At 41.1% G+C, this 21,421-nt stretch overlaps 1 protein-coding gene across 3 annotated transcripts in view; it reads right to left on the minus strand.

Moving 5' to 3' along the window:
- The window catches only part of Frl (formin-like protein), a 659,403-nt gene that overhangs the window by 42,008 nt on the left and 595,974 nt on the right, over window positions 1-21,421 (minus strand). The window contains exon 21 of one of the 3 annotated variants that reach the window (XM_070084297.1): window positions 16,055-16,136. The exons of the other annotated variants lie outside the window; for them this stretch is intronic. Within the exon in view, the coding sequence (XP_069940398.1) occupies window positions 16,068-16,136 (69 nt within the window). The 3' untranslated portion in view covers window positions 16,055-16,067. The remainder of the gene's footprint in view (window positions 1-16,054; window positions 16,137-21,421) is intronic. 3 annotated transcript variants of the gene reach the window in all.

Here is a 21,421-nt window from a genome sequence, read left to right on the forward strand (position 1 = left end):
CATTAAAAATAATAAAAAGTAAAATACACACACAGTACACTCATTACTTACCTTAAAATATTTGTAGTTTTAATGTAAGGCGAGAGGGGAGTAGTAATAATTGTAAGAAGTCAGGTGTGGGAGGTATGGTAGCCAGCCAGGACACCCCACCAACACATAATATACTACAACATTTAAGCGCCCCAGAGGGATAAAATGCATATACAGTACACTCATTACTTACCTTATAATATATGTAGTCTTAGTGTAGGGTAAAAGGTGAGTAAATGAGGTAAAACAAATAAACAAGAGAGACAGAGACAACAAGTAAATGAGAGAGGAGAGATACATGGATTATGTAAACAAGAAGCATATATAAAGATATATAACATCCCTCCAAACTGCCAAAATCCCAAATCCCTCCTTCAAAGTGCAGGCATTGTACTTCCCATTTCCTGTACTCAAGTCTGACTTTATAAAAATAATTGGTTTCCCTGAATCCCTTCACTAAATATTATCCTGCTCACACTCCAACAGCTCGTCAGGTCCCAAAAACCATTCGTCTCCATTCACTCCTATTTAACATGCTCACGCACACTTGCTGGAAGTCCAAGCCCCTCACCCACAAAACCTCCTTTACCCCCTCCCTCCAACTTTCTCGAGGATGACCCCCTACCCCGCCTTCCTTCCCCTACAGATTTATATGCTCTCCATGTCATTCTACTTTAATTCATTCTTTCTAAATGAATAAACCACCTCAACAACCCCTACACAAATAACCCGCACATAAAAGAGAGAAGCTTACGACGACGTTTCGGTCCGACTTGGACCATTGACAAAGTCACACTAACAGAGGTGGAGCAGGACGGCTATATATAGGCAGGAAGAGGCGGCGGCGGCGGCGGCGGCGGCGGCGGCGGCAGCGGCAGCGGCAGCGGCAGCGGCAGCGGCAGCGGCAGCGGCAGCGGCAGCGGCAGCAGCGGCGGCGGCGGCGGCGGCGGCAGCAGCAGCAGCAGCAGCAGCAGCAGCAGCAGCACCAGCAGCAGCAGCAGCAGCGGCAGCAGCAGCAGCAGCAGCAGCAGCTGCAGCCGCTGCCGCTGCCGCAGCAGCAGCAGCAGCAGCAGCAGCAGCAGCAGCAGCAGCAGCAGCAGCAGCAGCAGCAGCAGCAGCAGCAGCAGCAGCAGCAGCAGCAGCAGCAGCAGCAGCAGCAGCAGCAGCAGCAGCAGCAGCAGCAGCAGCAGCAGCAGCAGCAGCAGCAGCAGCAGCAGCAGCAGCAGCAGCAGCAGCAGCAGCAGCAGCAGCAGCAGCAGCAGCAGCAGCAGCAGCAGCAGCAGCAGCAGCAGCAGCAGCAGCAGCAGCAGCAGCAGCAGCAGCAGCAGCAGCAGCAGCAGCAGCAGCAGCAGCAGCAGCAGCAGCAGCAGCAGCAGCAGCAGCAGCAGCAGCAGCAGCAGCAGCAGCAGCAGCAGCAGCAGCAGCAGCAGCAGCAGCAGCAGCAGCAGCAGCAGCAGCAGCAGCAGCAGCAGCAGCAGCAGCAGCAGCAGCAGCAGCAGCAGCAGCAGCAGCAGCAGCAGCAGCAGCAGCAGCAGCAGCAGCAGCAGCAGCAGCAGCAGCAGCAGCAGCAGCAGCAGCAGCAGCAGCAGCAGCAGCAGCAGCAGCAGCAGCAGAAGAAGAAGAAGAAGAAGAAGAAGAAGAAGAAGAAGAAGAAGAAGAAGAAGAAGAAGAAGAAGAAGAAGAAGAAGAAGAAGAAGAAGAAGAAGAATTGTATATAATACCGACAAGATGAAATTAAGACACATGCACAACACCCGGGCATCCCCATCGTACCTCTGTTAGTGTGACTTTGTCAATGGTCCAAGTCGGACCGAAACGTCGTCGTAAGCTTCTCTCTTTTATGTGCGGGTTATTTGTGTATCGTTCCAGTCACGGTATTGTGCCTTTTTGTTATTTATTCAACAACCCCTCTTCGGCCCTCTGAATAATACTTCTAATAACTCCACACCTTCTCCTAATTTCCACACTCCAAATTTTCTGCATATTTGCACCACACACTGCCCTTAGACAGGACATCTCCACTGTCTCCAACCGCTTCCTCGCTGCAGCATTTACAACCCAAGGTTCACACCCATATAAGAGAATTCGTACCACTATACTTTCATACATTCCCTTCTTTGCTTCCACAGATAACATTTTTTTGTCAACACATATACCTGAAAGCACCATTCATCTTTTTTCCTTCATCAATTCTATGGTTAACCTCATCCACTGACACGTCAACTCTCAAATATCTGAAAACATTCACTTTTTCCCTACTCCCTCTCTCCAATGTGATATCCAATTTTTCTTTATCTAAATCATTTGATACCCTCATCACCTTACTCTTATCTATGTTCACTTTGAATTTTCTACCGTTACACACCCTCCTAAACTCGTCCACTAACCTTTGCAACTTTTCTTTAGAATCTCCCATAAGCACAGTATCATCAGCAAAAATTAACTGTGTCAACTCCCATTTTGTATTTGATTCCCCATAATTTAATCGCACCCCTCTCCCAACACCCTAGCATTTATTTCTTTTACAACCTCATCTATAAATATATAAACAACGATGGTGACACTACACATCCCTGTCTAAGACCTACTTTTACTGGGAAGTAATCTCCCTCTCTTCTACACACCCTAACCCGAGCCTCACTATCCTCATAAAAACTCTTTACAGCATTTAGTAGCTTACTACCTATTCCATATACATAATTGCAACATCTGCCACATTCCTCCCTTATCCACTGTATTATATGCCTTTTCTAAGTAAATAAATGCAATGAAAACTTCCCAATCTTTATCTAAATACTGTTCACATATACACTTCAATGTAAACACTTGATCTACACATCCCCTACCCACTCTACAGCCTTCTTGCTCATCCAAAATCCTACTCTCTGTCTTACCTCTAATTCTTTCAATAATAACCCTACTGTACAATTTTCCTGGTATACTCAGTGAACTTATTCCTCTATAATTTTTACAATCTCTTTTGTTCCCTTTCCCTTTATATAAAGGGACTATACAAGCTCTCTGCCAATCCCTACGTACCTTCCCCTCTTTCATACATTTTTTATTTTATTAATTTTTTATTAACACACTGGCCGATTCCTACCAAGGCAGGGTGGCCCGAAAAAAGAAAAACTTTCACCATCATTCACTTCATCACTGTCTTGCCAGAAGGGTGCTTTACACTACAGTTTTTAAACTGCAACATTAACACCCCTCCTTCAGAGTGCAGGCACTGTACTTCCCATCTCCAGGACTCAAGTCCGGCCTGCCAGTTTCCCTGAATCCCTTCATAAACGTTACTTTGCTCACACTCCAACAGCATGTCAAGTATTAAAAGCCATTTGTCTCCATTCACTCCTATCAAACACGCTCACGCATGCCTGCTGGAAGTCCAAGCCCCTCGCACACAAAACCTCCTTTACCCCCTCCCTCCAACCTTTCCTAAGCCAACCCCTACCCCACCTTCCTTCCACTACAGACTGATACACTCTTGAAGTCATTCTGTTTCGCTCCATTCATTCTACATGTCCGAACCACGTCAACAACCCTTCCTCAGCCCTCGGGACAACAGTTTTGGTAATCCTGCACCTCCTCCTAACTTCCAAACTACGAATTCTCTGCATTATATTCACACCACACATTGCCCTCAGACATGACATCTCCACTGCCTCCAGCCTTCTCCTCACTGCAACATTCATCACCCATGCTTCACACCCATATAAGAGCATTGGTAAAACTATACTCTCATACATTCCCCTCTTTGCCTCCAAGGACAAAGTTCTTTGTCTCCACAGACTCCTAAGTGCACCGCTCACCCTTTTCCCCTCATCAATTCTATGATTCACCTCATCTTTCATAGACCCATCCGCTGACACGTCCACTCCCAAATATCTGAATACATTCACCTCCTCCATACTCTCTCCCTCCAATCTGATATCCAATCTTTCATCACCTAATCTTTTTATCCTCATAACCTTACTCTTTCCTGTATTCACTTTTAATTTTCTTCTTTTGCATACCCTACCAAATTCATCCACCAACCTCTGCAACTTCTCTTCAGAATCTTCCAAGAGCACAGTGTCATCAGCAAAGAGCAACTGTGACAACTCCCACTTTATGTGTGATTCTTCATCTTTTAACTCCACGCCTCTTGCCAAGACCCTCGCATTTACTTCTCTTACAACCCCATCTATAAATATATTAAACAACCACGGTGACATCACACATCCTTGTCTAAGGCGTACTTTTACTGGGAAATAATCTCCCTCTTTCCTACATACTCTAACTTGAGCCTCACTATCCTCGTAAAAACTCTTCACTGCTTTCAGTAACCTACCTCCCACACCATACACCTGCAACATCTGCCACATTGCCCCCCTATCCACCCTGTCATATGCCTTTTCCAAATCCATAAATGCCACAAAAGCCTCTTTAGCCTTATCTAAATACTGTTCACTTGTATGTTTCACTGTAAACACCTGGTCCACACACCCCCTACCTTTACTAAAGCCTCCTTGTTCATCCACTAGCCTATTCTCCATCTTATTCTTAATTCTTTCAATAATAACTCTACCATACACTTTACCAGGTATACTCAACAGACTTATCCCCTATAATTTTTGCACTCTCTTTTGTCCCCTTTGCCTTTATACACAGGAACTATGCATGCTCTCTGCAAATCCCTAGGTACTTTACCCTCTTCCATACATTTATTAAATAATTGCACCAACCACTCCAAAACTATATCCCCACCTGCTTTTAACATTTCTATCTTTATCCCATCAATTCCGGCTGCCTTACCCCCCTTTCATTTTACCTACTGCCTCATGAACTTCCCCCACACTCACAACTGGCTCTTCCTCACTCCTACAAGATGTTATTCCTCCTTGCCCTATACATGAAATCACAGCTTCCCTATCTTCATCAACATTTAATAATTCCTCAAAATATTCCCTCCATCTTCCCAATACCTCTAACTCTCCATTTAATAACTCTCCTCTCCTATTTTTAACTGACAAATCCATTTGTTCTCTAGGCTTCCTTAACTTGTTAATCTCAATCCAAAACTTTTTCTTATTTTCAACAAAATTTGTTGATAACATCTCACCCACTCTCTCATTTGCTCTCTTTTTACATTGCTTCAATACTCTCTTAACTTCTCTCTTTTTCTCCATATACTCTTCCCTCCTTGCATCACTTCTACTTTGTAAAAACTTCTCATATGCTAACTTTTTCTCCCTTACTACTCTCTTTACATCATCATTCCACCAATCGCTCCTCTTCCCTCCCACACCCACTTTCCTGTAAACACAAACTTCTGCTGAACACTCTAACACTACATTTTTAAACCTACCCCATACCTCTTCGACCTCATTGCCTATGCTCTCATTAGCCCATCTATCCTCCAATAGCTGTTTATATCTTACTCTAACTGCCTCCTCTTTTAGTTTATAAACCTTCACCTCTCTCTTCCCTGATGCTTCTATTCTCCTTGTATCCCATCTACCTTTTACTCTCAGTGTAGCTACAACTAAAAAGTGATCTGATATACATCTGTGGCCCCTCTATAAACATGTACATCCTGAAGTCTACTCAACAGTCTTTTATCTACCAATACATAATCCAACAAACTACTGTCATTTCGCCCTACATCATATCTTGTATACTTAATCCTCTTTTTCTTAAAATATGTATTACCTATAACTAAACCCCTTTCTATACAAAGTTCAATCAAAGGGCTCCCATTATCATTTACACCTGGCACCCCAAACTTACCTACCACACCCTCTCTAAAAGTTTCTCCTACTTTAGCATTCAGGTCCCCTACCACAATTACTCTCTCACTTGGTTCAAAGGTTCCTATACATTCACTTAACATCTCCCAAAATTTCTCTCTCTCCTCTACATTCCTCTCTTCTCCAGGTGCATACACGCTTATTATGACCCAATTTTCGCATCCAACCTTCACTTTAATCCACATAATTCTTGAATTTACACATTCATATTCTCTTTTCTCCTTCCACAACTGATCCTTCAACATCACTGCTACCCCTTCCTTAGCTCTAACTCTCTCAGATACTCCAGATTTAATCCCATTTATTTCCCCCCACCGAAACTCCCCTACCCCCTTCAGCTTTGTTTCGCTTAGGGCCAGGACATCCAACTTCTTTTCATTCATAACATCAGCAATCATCTGTTTCTTGTCATTCGCAGTACATCCACACACATTCAAGCATCCCAGTTTTATAAAGTTTTTCTTCTTCTCTTTTTTAGTAAATGTCTACAGGAGAAGGGGTTACTAGCCCATCGCTCCCGGCATTTTAGTCGCCTCATACAACACGCATGGCTTACGGAGGAAAGATTCTTTTCCACTTCCCCATGGACAATAGAAGAAATAAAGAAGAACAAGAGCTTTCATACATTTATTAAACAAAAATACCAACCACTCCAACACTATAGCCCTTCCTGCTTTTAACATCTCTGTCATAATCCCGTCAGTTCCAGCAGCTGTTTTATTCCCTTTCATTCTATGTAATACCTCACGCACCTTCCCCACACTCACATCCTGCTCTTCTTCACTCCTAAAAGATGGTATACCTCCCTGGTCAGTGCATGAAATTACCGCCTCCCTTTCTTCATCGACATTTAAAAGTTCCTCAAAATATTCCCACCATCTACCCAATACTTCCAGCTCCCCATCTACTAACTCCCCCTACTCTGTCTTTAACTGACAAATCCATTCATTCCCTAGGCTTTCTTAACTTGTTTAGCTCACTCCAAAATTTTTTATTACTTTCATCAAAATTTCTTGACACTGCCTCTCCCACTCTATCACCTGCTCTCCTTTTGCACTCCCTCACCACTCTCTTCACCTTTCTTTTACTTTCTATATACAGTGGACCCCCGCATAGCGACCTTAATCCGTGCAAGAGGGCTGGCTGTTATGTGAAATGTTCGGTATGCGAATGAATTTTCCCCATAAGAAATAATGGAAATCAAATTAATCCGTGCAAGACACCCAAAAGTATGAAAAAAAAAATTTTACCACATGAAATATACATTTTCCTACACACAAAGAGAAGGATACATGCACAATAGTAGAGTAGTACATGCACAATATATATTGTGCATGTACTACTCTACTAAATGAAGAATAAATGACACTTACCTTTATTGAAGATGCAGCAATGACTGATGAGCCACTGTGTCCTGGGAGTGCCTTTTCCTCCTGAGTACTGTAGGTCCTGTTTGGCATTTTCTTCCAGAACAGGCCTTATCACACTGTGTATGCCACTACGATTCTTAAATCTCTCAAACCAACCTTTGCTGGCTCTAAATTCACCAATATGAGCACTAGTTCCAGGCATTTTCCCTGTTCACCTGGGTGTTAGTCGACTGGTGTGGGTTGCATCCTGGGAGACAAGATTAAGGACCCCAATGGAAATAAGTTAGATGACACTGACTTTTTTGGGTTATCCTGGGTGGCAAATCCTCTGGGGTTAATTGTTTCTTGGTATTCTCAATAAGCCACACCAACAACGGTGGTACAGCAGCAGCAGCAGCTGACGGTGGTACAGCAGCAACAGACGATGCTACAGCAGCAACAGACGATGCTACAACAGCAACAGACGATGCTACAGCAGCAGCAAACGATGCTACAGCAGCAACTGACGATGTTACAGCAGCAGCAGATGATGCTACAGCAGCAGCAGCAGCAGACGATGCTACAGCAGCAGCAGCAGCTGACGGTGGTACAGCAGCAACAGACGATGCTACAGCAGCAACAGACGATGCTACAGCAGCAGCAGACGATGCTACAGCAGCAGCAGCAGCAGCAGCAGCAGACGATGCTACAGCAGCAGCAGCAGCTGACGGTGGTACAGCAGCAACAGACGATGCTACAGCAGCAGCAGCAGCTGACGGTGGTACAGCAGCAACAGACGATGCTACAGCAGCAGCAGACGATGCTACAGCAGCAACTGACGATGTTACAGCAGCAGCAGACGATGCTACAGCAGCAGCAGCAGCTGACGGTGGTACAGCAGCAACAGACGAAGCTACAGCAGCAACAGACGATGCTACAGCAGCAGCAGACGATGCTACAGCAGCAGCAGACGATGCTACAGCAGCAGCAGACGATGCTACAGCAGCAGCAGACGGTACTACAGCAGCAGCAGCAGCTGACGGTGGTACAGCAGCAGCAGCTGACAGTGCAGCAGCAGCTGACAGTGCAGCAGCAGCAGCTGTACCACCAATAGTAGCGATGGTTGATTGGGGTTTATTATACAACCTGGCCAGCTCGGAGACACGCACTCCACTTTCATACTTATCAATGATCTTTTTCTTCATCTCCATAGTAATTCTCACCCTTATTGCTGTAGGGTTGGCACTAGAAGCTTTCTTGGGGCCCATGGTCACTTATTTTCCAGAAAAAATCACCAAAAACACTGTAATAATACGAAATGTTCCGATTGTATGCTTGGATGTTACCGCGGAGGCTGGCTGGTAAACAATGCCACCGGCGGAACATGTGAGCATGGCTCAGGCCGCACATTGGAGGTGTCTCGGACGAAGGGCGGTGAGCGGGTTTTTGGGTGGTATGCGAGGCAAAATTTTTGCGATCAAAGCGTCCGGTATGCGGATTGTACGGTATGCGATGCGTCCGGTATGCGGGGGTCCACTGTACTCTGCTCTTCTTATAACAGTTCTGCTTTGTAAAAACCTCTCATAGCTACCTTTTTCTCTTTAACCCTTTCAGGGTCCATAGGCCAAATTTCAGAGCGTGCACCAGGGTCCAAGAATTTTCAAAAATAATTTGTTTTTTTTTTCTTATGAAATGGTAGATAATCTTTTTCTGAAGGTAATAAAGCAAAAACTACGAAATTTGATGGAAAATTGACGAAATTATGCTCTCGCAAATTTTGATGTGTCGGCGATATTTACGCATCGGCGATTTTGCCAACTTTGACTCCCATTTTAAGCCAATTACGATATTCCAGTCAACCAAATTCTTAGCTATTTCACTAGTATTACTTCTATTCTATCGACTGAGCACAAGAAATTGCCAAGTCAGCTGTTTCAACAATAAAATAAAGTGACCGGAAATTGGTAATTTGGCCAATTTAACGCAAAGTTCAAAATATTCCAATTTCAATATAGGGTCCAGAATAAACAATGCAGGCATTCCTGGCACTAAACTAACATTTCTTCTGTTCATTAGTTATGTTTTCAGGCTTTACAAATGAACTCCATTTTGATTTTTTATTCACATAATGAATTTTTATTCAAACCAAAAAATAGAAGATTTACTGTTATGCAATACTGTAATAATTGTATAAATAATATCGCCACATTTGTGAATGTATATTAGACCCACCAGCTGTCGTGTATTAGACTTGTGAGGTCATTTGTTTACTCTTGAGCATCGGCAAAAATTTAACATTTCTGCTACATTGAGCTCAGTTTCAAGCCATTTCCAGTACTAAAACCAATCAAAATCATCTCTATTTCTGTAGTAAATCTTCCAATCTATCAAATGAGACCAAGAAATTGCAAATATAACTATAAAAAAACATACGAAAAACACTGCAAAGTCACTGTTTTAATCGAAAATTATGGTCTCAGTTTTTTTTCTCTCATTATGCACTGTGTGCTGCAGGATTTGTTTTATGTGGTGCACACATACCACATAGATATATTCTCTCATATCTAGGCCCAAATTTACTGCTCACAGCTTATCAGAGTGAGCTGAGCTCGTAGCGTAGATCTAAGGTTTGGACCCTGAATGTAAAGCCATAGATCAATGGCACGGACCCTGAAAGGGTTAATGACACCCTTTATTTCATCATTCCACCAATCATTCCTCTTTCCTCCTGCGCCCACCCTCCTGTATCCACAAACTTCTGCCCCACATTCTGATACTGCATTTTTAAAACTACTCCAACCCTCTTCAACCCCCCCACTACTCATACTTGCACTAGCCCAACTTTCTGCCAATACAGTGGATCCTCAGCTAACGATGGCATCAGCTAACGTTAAATCCAGCTAACAATACATTTTAACGCAAAAACTTTGCCTCAGCTAACGCTAAAAAACTCACCCAATGCAATTCGTTCGAGACGTGTCTACGTGTGGCCTGAGCGCGCCTCAGTTGTCCCGTGGGTGCCAGTGTTTACAAGCCAGCCAGTGTGGTCACATCCACACATACAATCGGAACATTTCATATTATCACAGTGATTTTAGTGATTGTACCTGCAAAATAAGTTACCATGGGCCCCAAGAAGGCTTCTAGTGCCAACCCTGTGATAAAAAGGGTGAGAATTAGTATGGAAATTAAGAAAGATTTTGAAGGGTTTGGGGCTAACCCTGAGATGCCTATGCCATTTGTGGAATCCATTGTGCCTACTTCAAAGATTAAGGAAATGTGTGCAAAGTGGGTTGAACTGCAAACCTTTATGGATGAAAATCACCTTAACACAGCTATTGCAAGTCATGCTGGTGACTATTAAAATGACAATGTTGTGGCCCATTTTAGGCAAATCTTAAAGGAACGGGAGGTACAGACCTCTATAGACAGATTTGTTGTGCGACAGAGGTCCAGTGACTCTCAAGCTGGTCCTAGTGGCATTAAAAGAAGAAGGGAAGTAACCCCAGAAAAGGACTTGATACCTCAAGTCCTAATGGAAGGGGATTCCCCTTCTAAACATTAACAACTTCCACACTTTCCCCTCCTCCCATCCCATCAATCATCACCAGATCTTCAATAAAGGTAAGTGTCTGTTTGTGTGTATTAAAATTAATATTTCATGTGGTTAAATTTTCTTTTATACTTTGGTGTGTCTTGCACGGATTAACTTTGATTTCCATTATTTCTTATGGGGAAAATTAATTCAGCTAACGATAATTTCAGCTAACGATGAGCTTTCAGGAATGGATTAGTATCGTTAGCTGAGAGTCCACTGTAGTTGCTTATATCTCACCCGAACTTCCTCCTCCCTTAGTTTATACACTTTCACCTCTCTCTTACTTGTTGTTGCCATTTTGATTTTGTCCCATCTACCTCTTACTCTAACTGTAGCTACAACTAAATAATGCTCCAATATATCAGTTGCCCCTCTATAAACATGTACATCCTGAAGCATACCCATCAACCTTTTAACCACCAATACACAATCTAACAAAGTAATCTCATTATGTGCTATATCACACCTTGTATACTTATTTATCCTCTGTTTCATAAAATATGTATTACTTATTACCAAACCTCTTTCTACACATAGCTCAATTAAAGGCTTTCCCTTTTCATTTACCCCTGGCATCCCAAATTTACCTACTACTCCCTCCACAACATTTTGACCCACTTTAGCATTGAAATCCCCAACCACAAGTACTCTCACACTTGGTTCAAAACTCCCCATGCACTCACTCAACATTTCCCAAAATCTCTCTCTCTCCTCTACACTTCTCTCTTCTCCAGGTGCACAAATGCTTACTATAACTCACTTTTCACATCTAACCCTTATTTTACTCCACATAACCCTTGAATTTATACATTTATATTCCCTCTTTTTCAGCCATAACTTATCCTTCAACATTATTGCTACTCCTTCTTTAGTTCTATTTGAAACCCCTGACCTAATCCCCTTTATTTCTCCCCACTGAAAGTCTGTCATCCCCTTCAGCTTTGTTTCACTTAAAGCCAGGACATCCAGCTTCTTATTCATAACATCCACAATCATCTTTTTCTTATCATTCGCACAACATCCACGCACATTCAAACATCCCACTTTGATGGTTTTCTTCTTTTTCTTTTTTAGTAGGCTATATAGAAAAAAGGGTTACTAGCCCACTGTTCCCGGCATTTTAGTTGACTATTACAACAAGTATGGCTTATGGAAGAAAGATTCTTATTCCACTTCCCCATGGGTATAAAAGGAAAATCAATAAGAACAAGAACTATTAAGATAAAATCAAAGAAAACTCAGATGAATGTGTATACATAAACGTGTACAGGTATGAGTAGTGTGACCTAAGTTTAAGTAGAAGTAGCAAGACGTACCTGAAATCTTGCATGTTTATGAGACAGAAAATAGACACCAGCAATCCTACCATCATGTAAACCAATTACAGGCTTTTGTTTTACACTCACTTGGCAGGACGGTAGTACCTCCCTGGGTGGTTGCTGTCTACCAACCTACTACCTATTATTATCATCATTAACCCTTTGACTGTTTCCGACGTATAAATACGTCTAAATACGTCTTACGAGCCAATGGAGCCAATGTTTCTGACGTATTTATACACATAAATTCTAGCAGCTTCAAATCAAGCAGGAGAAAGCTGGTAGGCCCACATGTGAGAGAATGGGTCTCCATGGTCAGTGTGCACCATATAAAAAAAATTGGGGAGCCAGTGGTGCATTGTGGGAATGCCATTTCAGTTGTCCTTTTTCAGCATGTCTAGCGGTAAGAAATATATGATTCCCCAGCAAATCTGGGACTCTTCTCTTCCCAAGTGATGCTCTAACACAGATGGAAGTGTCAGTGAAGATCAATTTCATGATTTGGAGGAGTTTGAGACCAAAAGCAATGGAGGAGGAGGAGGGGGAGGAGGGGAGGAAGAGGAGGAGGAGGAGGAGGAGGAGGAGGAGGAGGAGGAGGAGGGGAGGAAGAGGAGGAGGAGAAGAGGAGGAGGAGGAGGAGGAGGAGGAAGAAGAAGATGATGTAATAATATTGTTCCCTTGAAGCAAGAAAAAAAAAAGTCAACCCCATGACAGTGACAAGATAAGGGGAGATAACATCTGATAAGAGCTGACTTTGATGAGCGTAAAGGAGGGTAGAGCTGATAAGGAAATATTACATGACCATCGCCCTCCCTTTGTTTTTGCTGGTACACAAACATTTCTGTCTGTCTATTTGTCTGTCTGTCAAGCTCCCTGTCTGTCCATCTAGCTCTCTGTCTCAGAGAGAGCCACAAGACTGTGTCATCACGTTTACTCACATCTTCAAGCAGAGTATAGCACTTTGTCTGGATTTCTTGGGTTATCCTAGGTAATTTACACTATGTATACTTGTATTTATGTGTACCTGTGAGACAGAGATAGGCAGACAGATAGAAAGAGAGACAGATTGAAAGATATAGAATGAGGGAGAAAGATAATTAGATAGAATGGAGGAGGGGAAGCAGCATCCGACCCCATTGTTTTGACAGGCGGGAGGGGGAGTGAGTAATGAGACAATATGTCACTTTGACAGCTGCCGACTTCTGACTCAAAACTATTATAAGCCACACACTCCCACACAAGACAAGGAGGAGGAGAAGGAGGAGGAGAAGGAGGAGAAGGAGAAGGAGGAGAAGGAGGAGGAGGAGGAGGAGGAGGAGGAGAAGGAGGAGGAGGAGGAGAAGGAGGAGAAGGAGGAGGAGAAGGAGGAGGAGAAGGAGGAGAAGGAGGAGGAGGAGGAGGAGGAGGAGAAGGAGGAGGAGGAGAAGGAGGAGGAGGAGAAGGAGGAGGAGAAGGAGAAGGAGGAGGAGGAGGAGGAGGAGGAGGAGGAGAAGGAGGAGGAGAAGGAGGAGAGGAGGAGAAGGAGGAGGAGGAGAAGGAGAAGGAGGAGGAGGATGATTGTTTGTTTGTTTTTGTAAACAAGTTTTGTAAACAATATATTTATAATTATGTTTGTGTGCTTATTGTGTTGTATACAACGAGTGTATATATGTACATTGCACCTTACTTTGGTCTCATAGGCCACATAAGTTATGTGAAAAAATAAAATAGTGAAAAAAAACAAAAAACCTTCAATTACAAGTAAACTAAAGTTTACCGGGTGAGCGGCAGTCGCCGCTGTTGCCATACGTGGCTCATTTTCTGCAAACTTCATGGCTCTATATCTCGGTAAGTACCGATGGGAAAAAAATTTTTTTTGGACTAAAACACTCAGAAAAATAATCTTAACATTTTCATAAGAAAAAATAATTTTTTTTTTTTGAATATTTGGCGACATAGAATGACAGTTTCAGAGAGGGGGCTGAAACAGTCAAAGGGTCAACCCTTTGACTGTCGCGGCCGTATATATACGTTTTACGAGGTGCCGTGTTTGACGTATATATACTCATAAATTCTAGCGGCTTCAAATCAAGCAGGAGAAAGCTGGTAGGCCCACATGTGAGAGAATGGGTCTGTGTGGTCCGTGTGCACCATATAAAAAAAATCCTGGAGCACGCAGTGCATAATGAGAAAAAAAAAACTCCGACCGTTTTTTTTAATTAAAATGCCGACTTTGTGGTCTATTTTCGTATAGTATTTATGGTTGTATTCTCGTTTTCTTGGTCTCATTTGATAGAGTGGAAAACATATTACAGAAATAGAGATGTTTTTGATTGATTTTACTATAAAAAGAACCTAGAAATGGAGCTCAAAGTAGGGGAAATGTTCGATTTTTGCCAATGTTCAAAAGTAAACAAATGATGCCATTGTCCAATAAATGTCCAACTAGCCATTCTAATATGCAGTCATGAATGGGTTGATGTTATTTATACAGTTATTACAGCATTGCAGTAGTCTGCATAATAGTAAGTCTAATATTTTTTGTTTGAATAAAAATTCAAAATAGAAAGCAAGAGTAATATCAGAGGGGCCTGGAGACGTGACTGATGAACAAAGAAAACGTTATTTTAGAGCCTGGAATGTCTGCATTGTTCATTCTGGACCTTATTTTGAAATTGTCATATTTTTTAGTTTTCGTGAAATTGGCCAAATTGCAAATTTCTGACCACATTATTAGGTAGTTGAAATCAGTAAATGGGCAGTTTCTTGTACTCAATCGATAGAAAAAATCAAGTTCTAAAGAAATAGCTATGAGTTTGGGCGACTAGAACAATGGAATTAGCCGAAAATAGGGCTCAAAGTGGGCGAAATCGCCGATTTGTAAACAGCGCCGAGGTCGCTAACTTCGCGAGAGCATAATTCCGTCAGTTTTCCATCAAATTTCGTTTTTTTGGTGTCATTGCAATCGGGAAAAGATTCTCTATCATTTCATAAGAAAAAATAATTTTTTTTTTTTAAATTTTGCGACACCAGGAGACACCTCAGGATTGGGGGTTGCGACAGTCAAAGGGTTAATATGGCATCCTCAAGACTAATAAGACACTCTTAGTGATTTTTAATGTGTACCTGTATGCCAGCACAGTGTGTAAGTTTATTTAGGAACAGGTACACAAATATAATTATCAGAGTATATATAAAACATGAAATAACTTTAAAACACTTAAAATTCTGGAAAGTTTCCAGACATAATGGAGAGACGCAGTGCTCACGGAGAATGTAAACAAACCGGGTGGCCTGCGCTAACCGTATTAGAAAGTCAGGTGGGGGGGGGAGAGCTGTATAGCGAGTTTTGGTCATAATTTGAAATGTCCGTATTAGCGGAATACCATGAGCAGCAGTCCGTATTAGCAGAATGTCATAAGCGGGGTCCTACTATATTGTGCTTAGAACATACTGTACAATGAAATCATACTCATTCTCTCACTCACTTTCTCTCACACATTCTCACACTTTCTTATATACTATCACACACACATGAAGAGGGGGCCAGGAGCTGTGACCTGACCCTTGTAACCACATATAGACGAGGACACACACAGACACACATGAATGCAGATATGTAAACACGTATGCACATGTATATACAAATACATATGCACATGCAAGCATGCACCCTCCACACGCACACAGTGGTATTATACATAATTTAGAAACTACCACCTTAGTTTAACAGGTGTGCTGTTAAAAATGAAGTCAGCTAGTGAAATTTTGTTGTTAATATCAACAAAAAAGTGTTAGACTCTAGATTTTTAGTATTCAACTACGTAACAAAATTCTGCAGGTTGTATGACAACATAAAATACTTAGAAGTGATAGGAAAAATAAAATAAAAATGCTCTAAAGTAACAAACACCTTTGAAAAAATATAAAAAATCCAAAGTAACATTGTAGAGTTTATATAATGTGACAAAGAGTTGTAAGTACCTTCGAAGTATATTCAGCCAAGGTGGGAGAGGGCAAACCGAGGCAGCTGAAAGGGTGATAACAGGGACAGATTGGCAGGACGCTGGGGGAGAACACTACTTTTAAGAAGAATGACATGCATTGAAATAATGCTCAACTTAACCAACTAAATGCAATTACTGTACTTGCATGCAAAATAATACAATTTAAAAGGAGGTTAAAAAGTCACAATTATGATTTAGCTTCTTAGATGAGATTTTTCAGTAAAAAAAAAAAAGATAACACTTAAATCTAGTTTTAATGGGAATAAAAAACAGATAATATAAAATGTTTGGTGATGACAAAAATATATGAAGCTTTGAGGATAACTTTGTATATATGAAAGGGGCAAATGAGTAAGAAAAATTAACATTCAATCTAATTATATGTACAGTAGTTTTCATGTCTTAAGCAAGGAAAACAATATATGCACATTCCTGTGCACAAACAAGCATAGATCTGATCATACAGCTACAAGAAGTAATTACAAACATGCCCAAAGACAATGCTTCAAGTATACTTTTATGAAAGCAGACCATGTTATCTGCTGTGTACATTTATGTAGTACACTGCTTATAATAAACATGGTCAGAGAAAACACTAATGTAAACTGCTTCTATTTAAATACTGTACTGCCATACTGATTTTATGCTTTTATACAAGTAATTTTCTAATCAAATGAATTTGCACAATTCAGACTTTTTAAAATTATTTTTGTTAAATTCTTTTTTAAATTCAATGATTCTGTTCATTTTTTTTTATTACATGATTTTTTCGACTTTTCAAATTTATGGCTATTATGGCATATTATTAAATTTATAAGGGACTATAATATACTATTCATGTACAGAAATAGTCCTGTTATCAGATTTCAAACTTTACAATTAGCCCAGTTTTCCAACTTTTCCTTTAAAAATCCCAGTCAGATTTTGTAATCAGTATCTAACCTTGAAAGGCTGTGATTCAGTCATGACAAAAGTCTTAACACTTTCCTCAGTTGTCAGATTATTTTGGTTTATAAGATAAGAGTACCTCATATTTGTTGGTTCGATACACTCACTTATGTTCTCCAATTTTATCTATCAAAATAACAAACCAATTTACTATGTTAGCTAACAACATTTTGATAATAATCATACCATCTAACTGAACTATTTTTGTATTATCTATCCTATGCCAGATCTGATGGAGGTGGAATGACAGGATGTTTACTGTACTAAGCTGATAGAAACAATCTAGGGAGGCACTACTTTGGAAATAAATGGTATAAAATACCGACACAATGGAAATATAAACACAAATGCAGTATAATGTGATCCTTTATTGACTACGTTTCGCCCACACAGTGGGCTTTTTCAAGTCACAAACAGAACTACCTGGGGTGGAAGGAACGCGAGTATTTATAGTCCGGTTCAGAATGCTGAGGCCAGGTGAAGAATGCTGCATCTGATGATGTACCGAGTGGGGTTATAGAGTCTAAAAACTTGGGTAGCTTGGAAAGGAGATTGGACAAGTTTGTGAGCAGACCTTCTACAGTGTTCTTATGTGGGATAGCGATGAAGAAGTTTCTTGGCAAGTGGTTCAGCTATGTTATAGAAGCCACTATTCTGGTTGAAGTTGTCGGATATAGAAATAAGTGATGATTCCAGGATTCTTCGGTATTGAGTGTTGTCTTCTGTGGCGATGAGTCTTGAGTTTCTGTAGTTTATCAAGTGGTTGTGTGAATTACGGTGTTGTACGCAGGTCTGACGACACAAGGAATGCCTGCGTACAACACCGTAATTCACACAACCACTTGATAAACTACAGAAACTCAAGACTCATCGCCACAGAAGACAACACTCAATACCGAAGAATCCTGGAATCATCACTTATTTCTATATCCGACAACTTCAACCAGAATAGTGGCTTCTATAACATAGCTGAACCACTTGCCAAGAAACTTCTTCATCGCTATCCCACATAAGAACACTGTAGAAGGTCTGCTCACAAACTTGTCCAATCTCCTTTCCAAGCTACCCAAGTTTTTAGACTCTATAACCCCACTCGGTACATCATCAGATGCAGCATTCTTCACCTGGCCTCAGCATTCTGAACCGGACTATAAATACTCGCATTCCTTCCACCCCAGGTAGTTCTGTTTGTGACTTGAAAAAGCCCACTGTGTGGGCGAAACGTAGTCAATAAAGGATCACATTATACTGCATTTGTGTTTATATTTCCAGGCACTACTTTACAGTCACATGAGCATGAAACAGAAGTCTGTCGAATCTCTTTTCTTCCCATCTCACAAACACACAAGATGGTAAGTAACTCTTAAAAACTTCCATTTATATTTAGTTTAAACTTTACTTTCTAGTGTTTTTCTTAATACCTTTGCAGTCATGTAATATTTGCTCTCCAATTTATGAGGTCTGATCTGAGAAGAGGCCTTGGTAGCAATGATTCATGGATCAATTAAGAGGAATATAGTAGAGTACTGTACTGTATCTCCCTTTCTCATTGACTTTCATATAATATTTATTGTGTTGCATGCTATAATTATGGGTTAAAATGGTAGAAATAAAGTGATGAGGGTCAGTACAGTGCAGTAGGTCAGTTGTGGACAAACTGCCATAGGCATAGTTTGCATTATAGGTGGGACTTTTAGAGAGGAAAGCAGAGAATAACTATGTCAGAGTGCTCATTAGATAGACTGTTGAAAAAGATATAGCCACAAGGCATAAAAATATTAAAAGAAGCATTTTCTATGAGCTGAACATGTGCAATTTTATATTATTGAAGAAGCAGATTCACAAGGTGTCCATGAACTTAACACTCACAAATTTGGGGATTCAGTTGTATACCTTGGCTTATGGCCCATGCCAACTTATGGTCAGTAATTAACAGTAAGCACTAGGAGGGAATATAATCCAATGTATAAATCACTACAACCAGATGCCATATCTAGAAAAATGAATTCCTAGGCAAGATTGAAACAAAGAAAGCACACACACACACATGACCCCCAGGGATAACATAGCAAAATGTTGACACAGGACATCAGCTACATCACAAGAACTGACCAACTCTGTACTAGCACTACCAAGAATGGGGAGCCAGGTCAGGAAAGTACCTCATCATTAGTATTTGCACATACTTCCACACTGCACCCATAAGGGCATTGGCAAGAACCTTTAGCTATTTTAAAAATGCAGCATGCATGAGAGCTTACTCTGCTAGAAACATATGATAGATCCACCATACAGTTTTACCAGTTCCTTTCCCAAGAAGAACACTTCAGACAGAGAGTCTGAGTACAACTGTGGAACCATCAAGGGACACACATGTGAGGATATTTCCCCAAGGTCTGCTTAATAGTAATACTGACAGTAGAGGGAATAGGAGATTAAAAATGCAATTATTTATCAATAGGAAAGGTAACAGAAGAGTTTAAAAGTGCAATGTAGCACAGACAGCATGTCCAATAGGAGTAAAAGGCAAAGACAATGGGTGACTGAGTATAGTAAATCCTCAATTTAACAGAGTAATAAGATAAGAGAGTGACTAGTATTGGCAGCTGTAGTGGATAGAGATTAGATTGTTTTGCTGTGCCCATAACATTAGCAGACAAATTCTGTTGTTTCCAAATCAATTTACCCTGTGGATTTTGTTCCATATTTTATAAGTCCATTAAATGGAGGGTTTACCACATACTACCCTGGAATTCATTGAATCTAAGGTTAGGCTCAAAGAGCAAACTCAGAGGTCAACACATGAATGAAAGCAAATATTAGAGATGCCATAGATCAGGACCTTTGTACTCACAACTTGCACATCACTGAAGAAATAACATAAATAATAGAGTGCAAGGACCACATGATCATTAAAAACCCTGCATTGCTACACTATATATATAATCAGGAAAAAAACAAAATTAACTAAAATCAAACCACCACCATAAAAAACAATAAGTTAAAAAATAATAATTTATAAAATTCCATATCCATAAAATAAAACATTAAATTTACATATTGAAAGTCCCTTAAAAATTTCTTAAGATCACAGCAATGGGTTGTAAATGCTGCAGCAAGAGAGAGGCTGGAGGTAGTGGAGATGTTGTGTCTAAGAGTAATGTGTGGTGTAGAAATTAGGAGGTGTGGAGTTATTTTATTTTTTTTTTATTAACACATTGGCTGTTTCCCACCAAGGCAGGGTGGCCCGAAAAAGGAAGACTTTCATCATTCACTCCATCACTGTCTTGCCAGAGGCATGCTTACACTACAGTTATAAAACTACAACATTAACACCCAGCCTTCAGAGTGCAGGCACTGTACTTCCTATCTCCAGGAATTAAGTCTGGCCTGTCGGTTAACCCTGAATCCCTTCACAAATGTTACCATGCTCACACTCCAACAGCAACTCAAGTCCTAAAAACCATTTGTCTCCATTTGCTCCTATCTAACACGCTCATGCATGCTTGCTGGAAGTCCAAGCCCCTCGCACACAAAACCTCCTTTACCTCCTGCCTCCAACCTTTCCTAGGCCAACCCCTACCCCGCCTTCCCTCCACTACAGATTTATACCCTCTTGAAGTCATTCTATTTCGTTCCATCCTCTCTACATGTCCGAACTACCTCAATAACCACTCCTCATCCCTCTCGATAATAGTTTTGGTAATCCCGCACCTCTTCTTGATCTCCAAACTATGGATTCTCTGCATTATATTCACACAACACATTGCCCTCAGACATGACATCTCTACTGCCTCCAGCCTTTTTCTTGTTGCAACATTCACCACCCATACTTCACACCCATATAAGAACATTGGTATAACTATACTCTCATACATTCTCCTCTTTGCTTCCATAGACGAAGTTCTTTGTCTCCACAAACTCATCAGTGCACCACTCACCTTTTCTCTCCTCATCAATTCTACGATTCACCTCATCTTTCATAGACCCATCTGCTGACACATCCACTTCCAAATATCTGAAAACATTCACCTCCTCCATACTCTCTCCCTCTAATCTGATATCCAATCTTTCATTATCTAATTTTTTTGTTATCCTCATCACCTTACTCTATCCTATATTCACTTTTAATTTCCTTCTTTTACATACCCTACCAAACTCATCTACCAACCTCTGCAACTTCTCCTCAGAATCTCCCAAAAGCACCATGTGGGAATTATTAAAAGTATTATTCAGAGGGCTGAAGAGAAGGTGTTGAGGATAGTGCAAAATAAGATGACTTGGAGGTGTATAAATCTGTAGTGTGGGGGAGGAGGGGTAGGGACTGTCCTAGGAAAGGATGGAGGGAGGGGGTAAGAGAAGTTTTGTGTCCAATGGGCTTGGGCATGCAGCAGGC

Source organism: Cherax quadricarinatus, chromosome 12 (assembly GCF_038502225.1).
Source record: "Cherax quadricarinatus isolate ZL_2023a chromosome 12, ASM3850222v1, whole genome shotgun sequence".
In the NCBI taxonomy this organism is placed as follows: Eukaryota; Metazoa; Arthropoda; class Malacostraca; order Decapoda; family Parastacidae; genus Cherax; species Cherax quadricarinatus.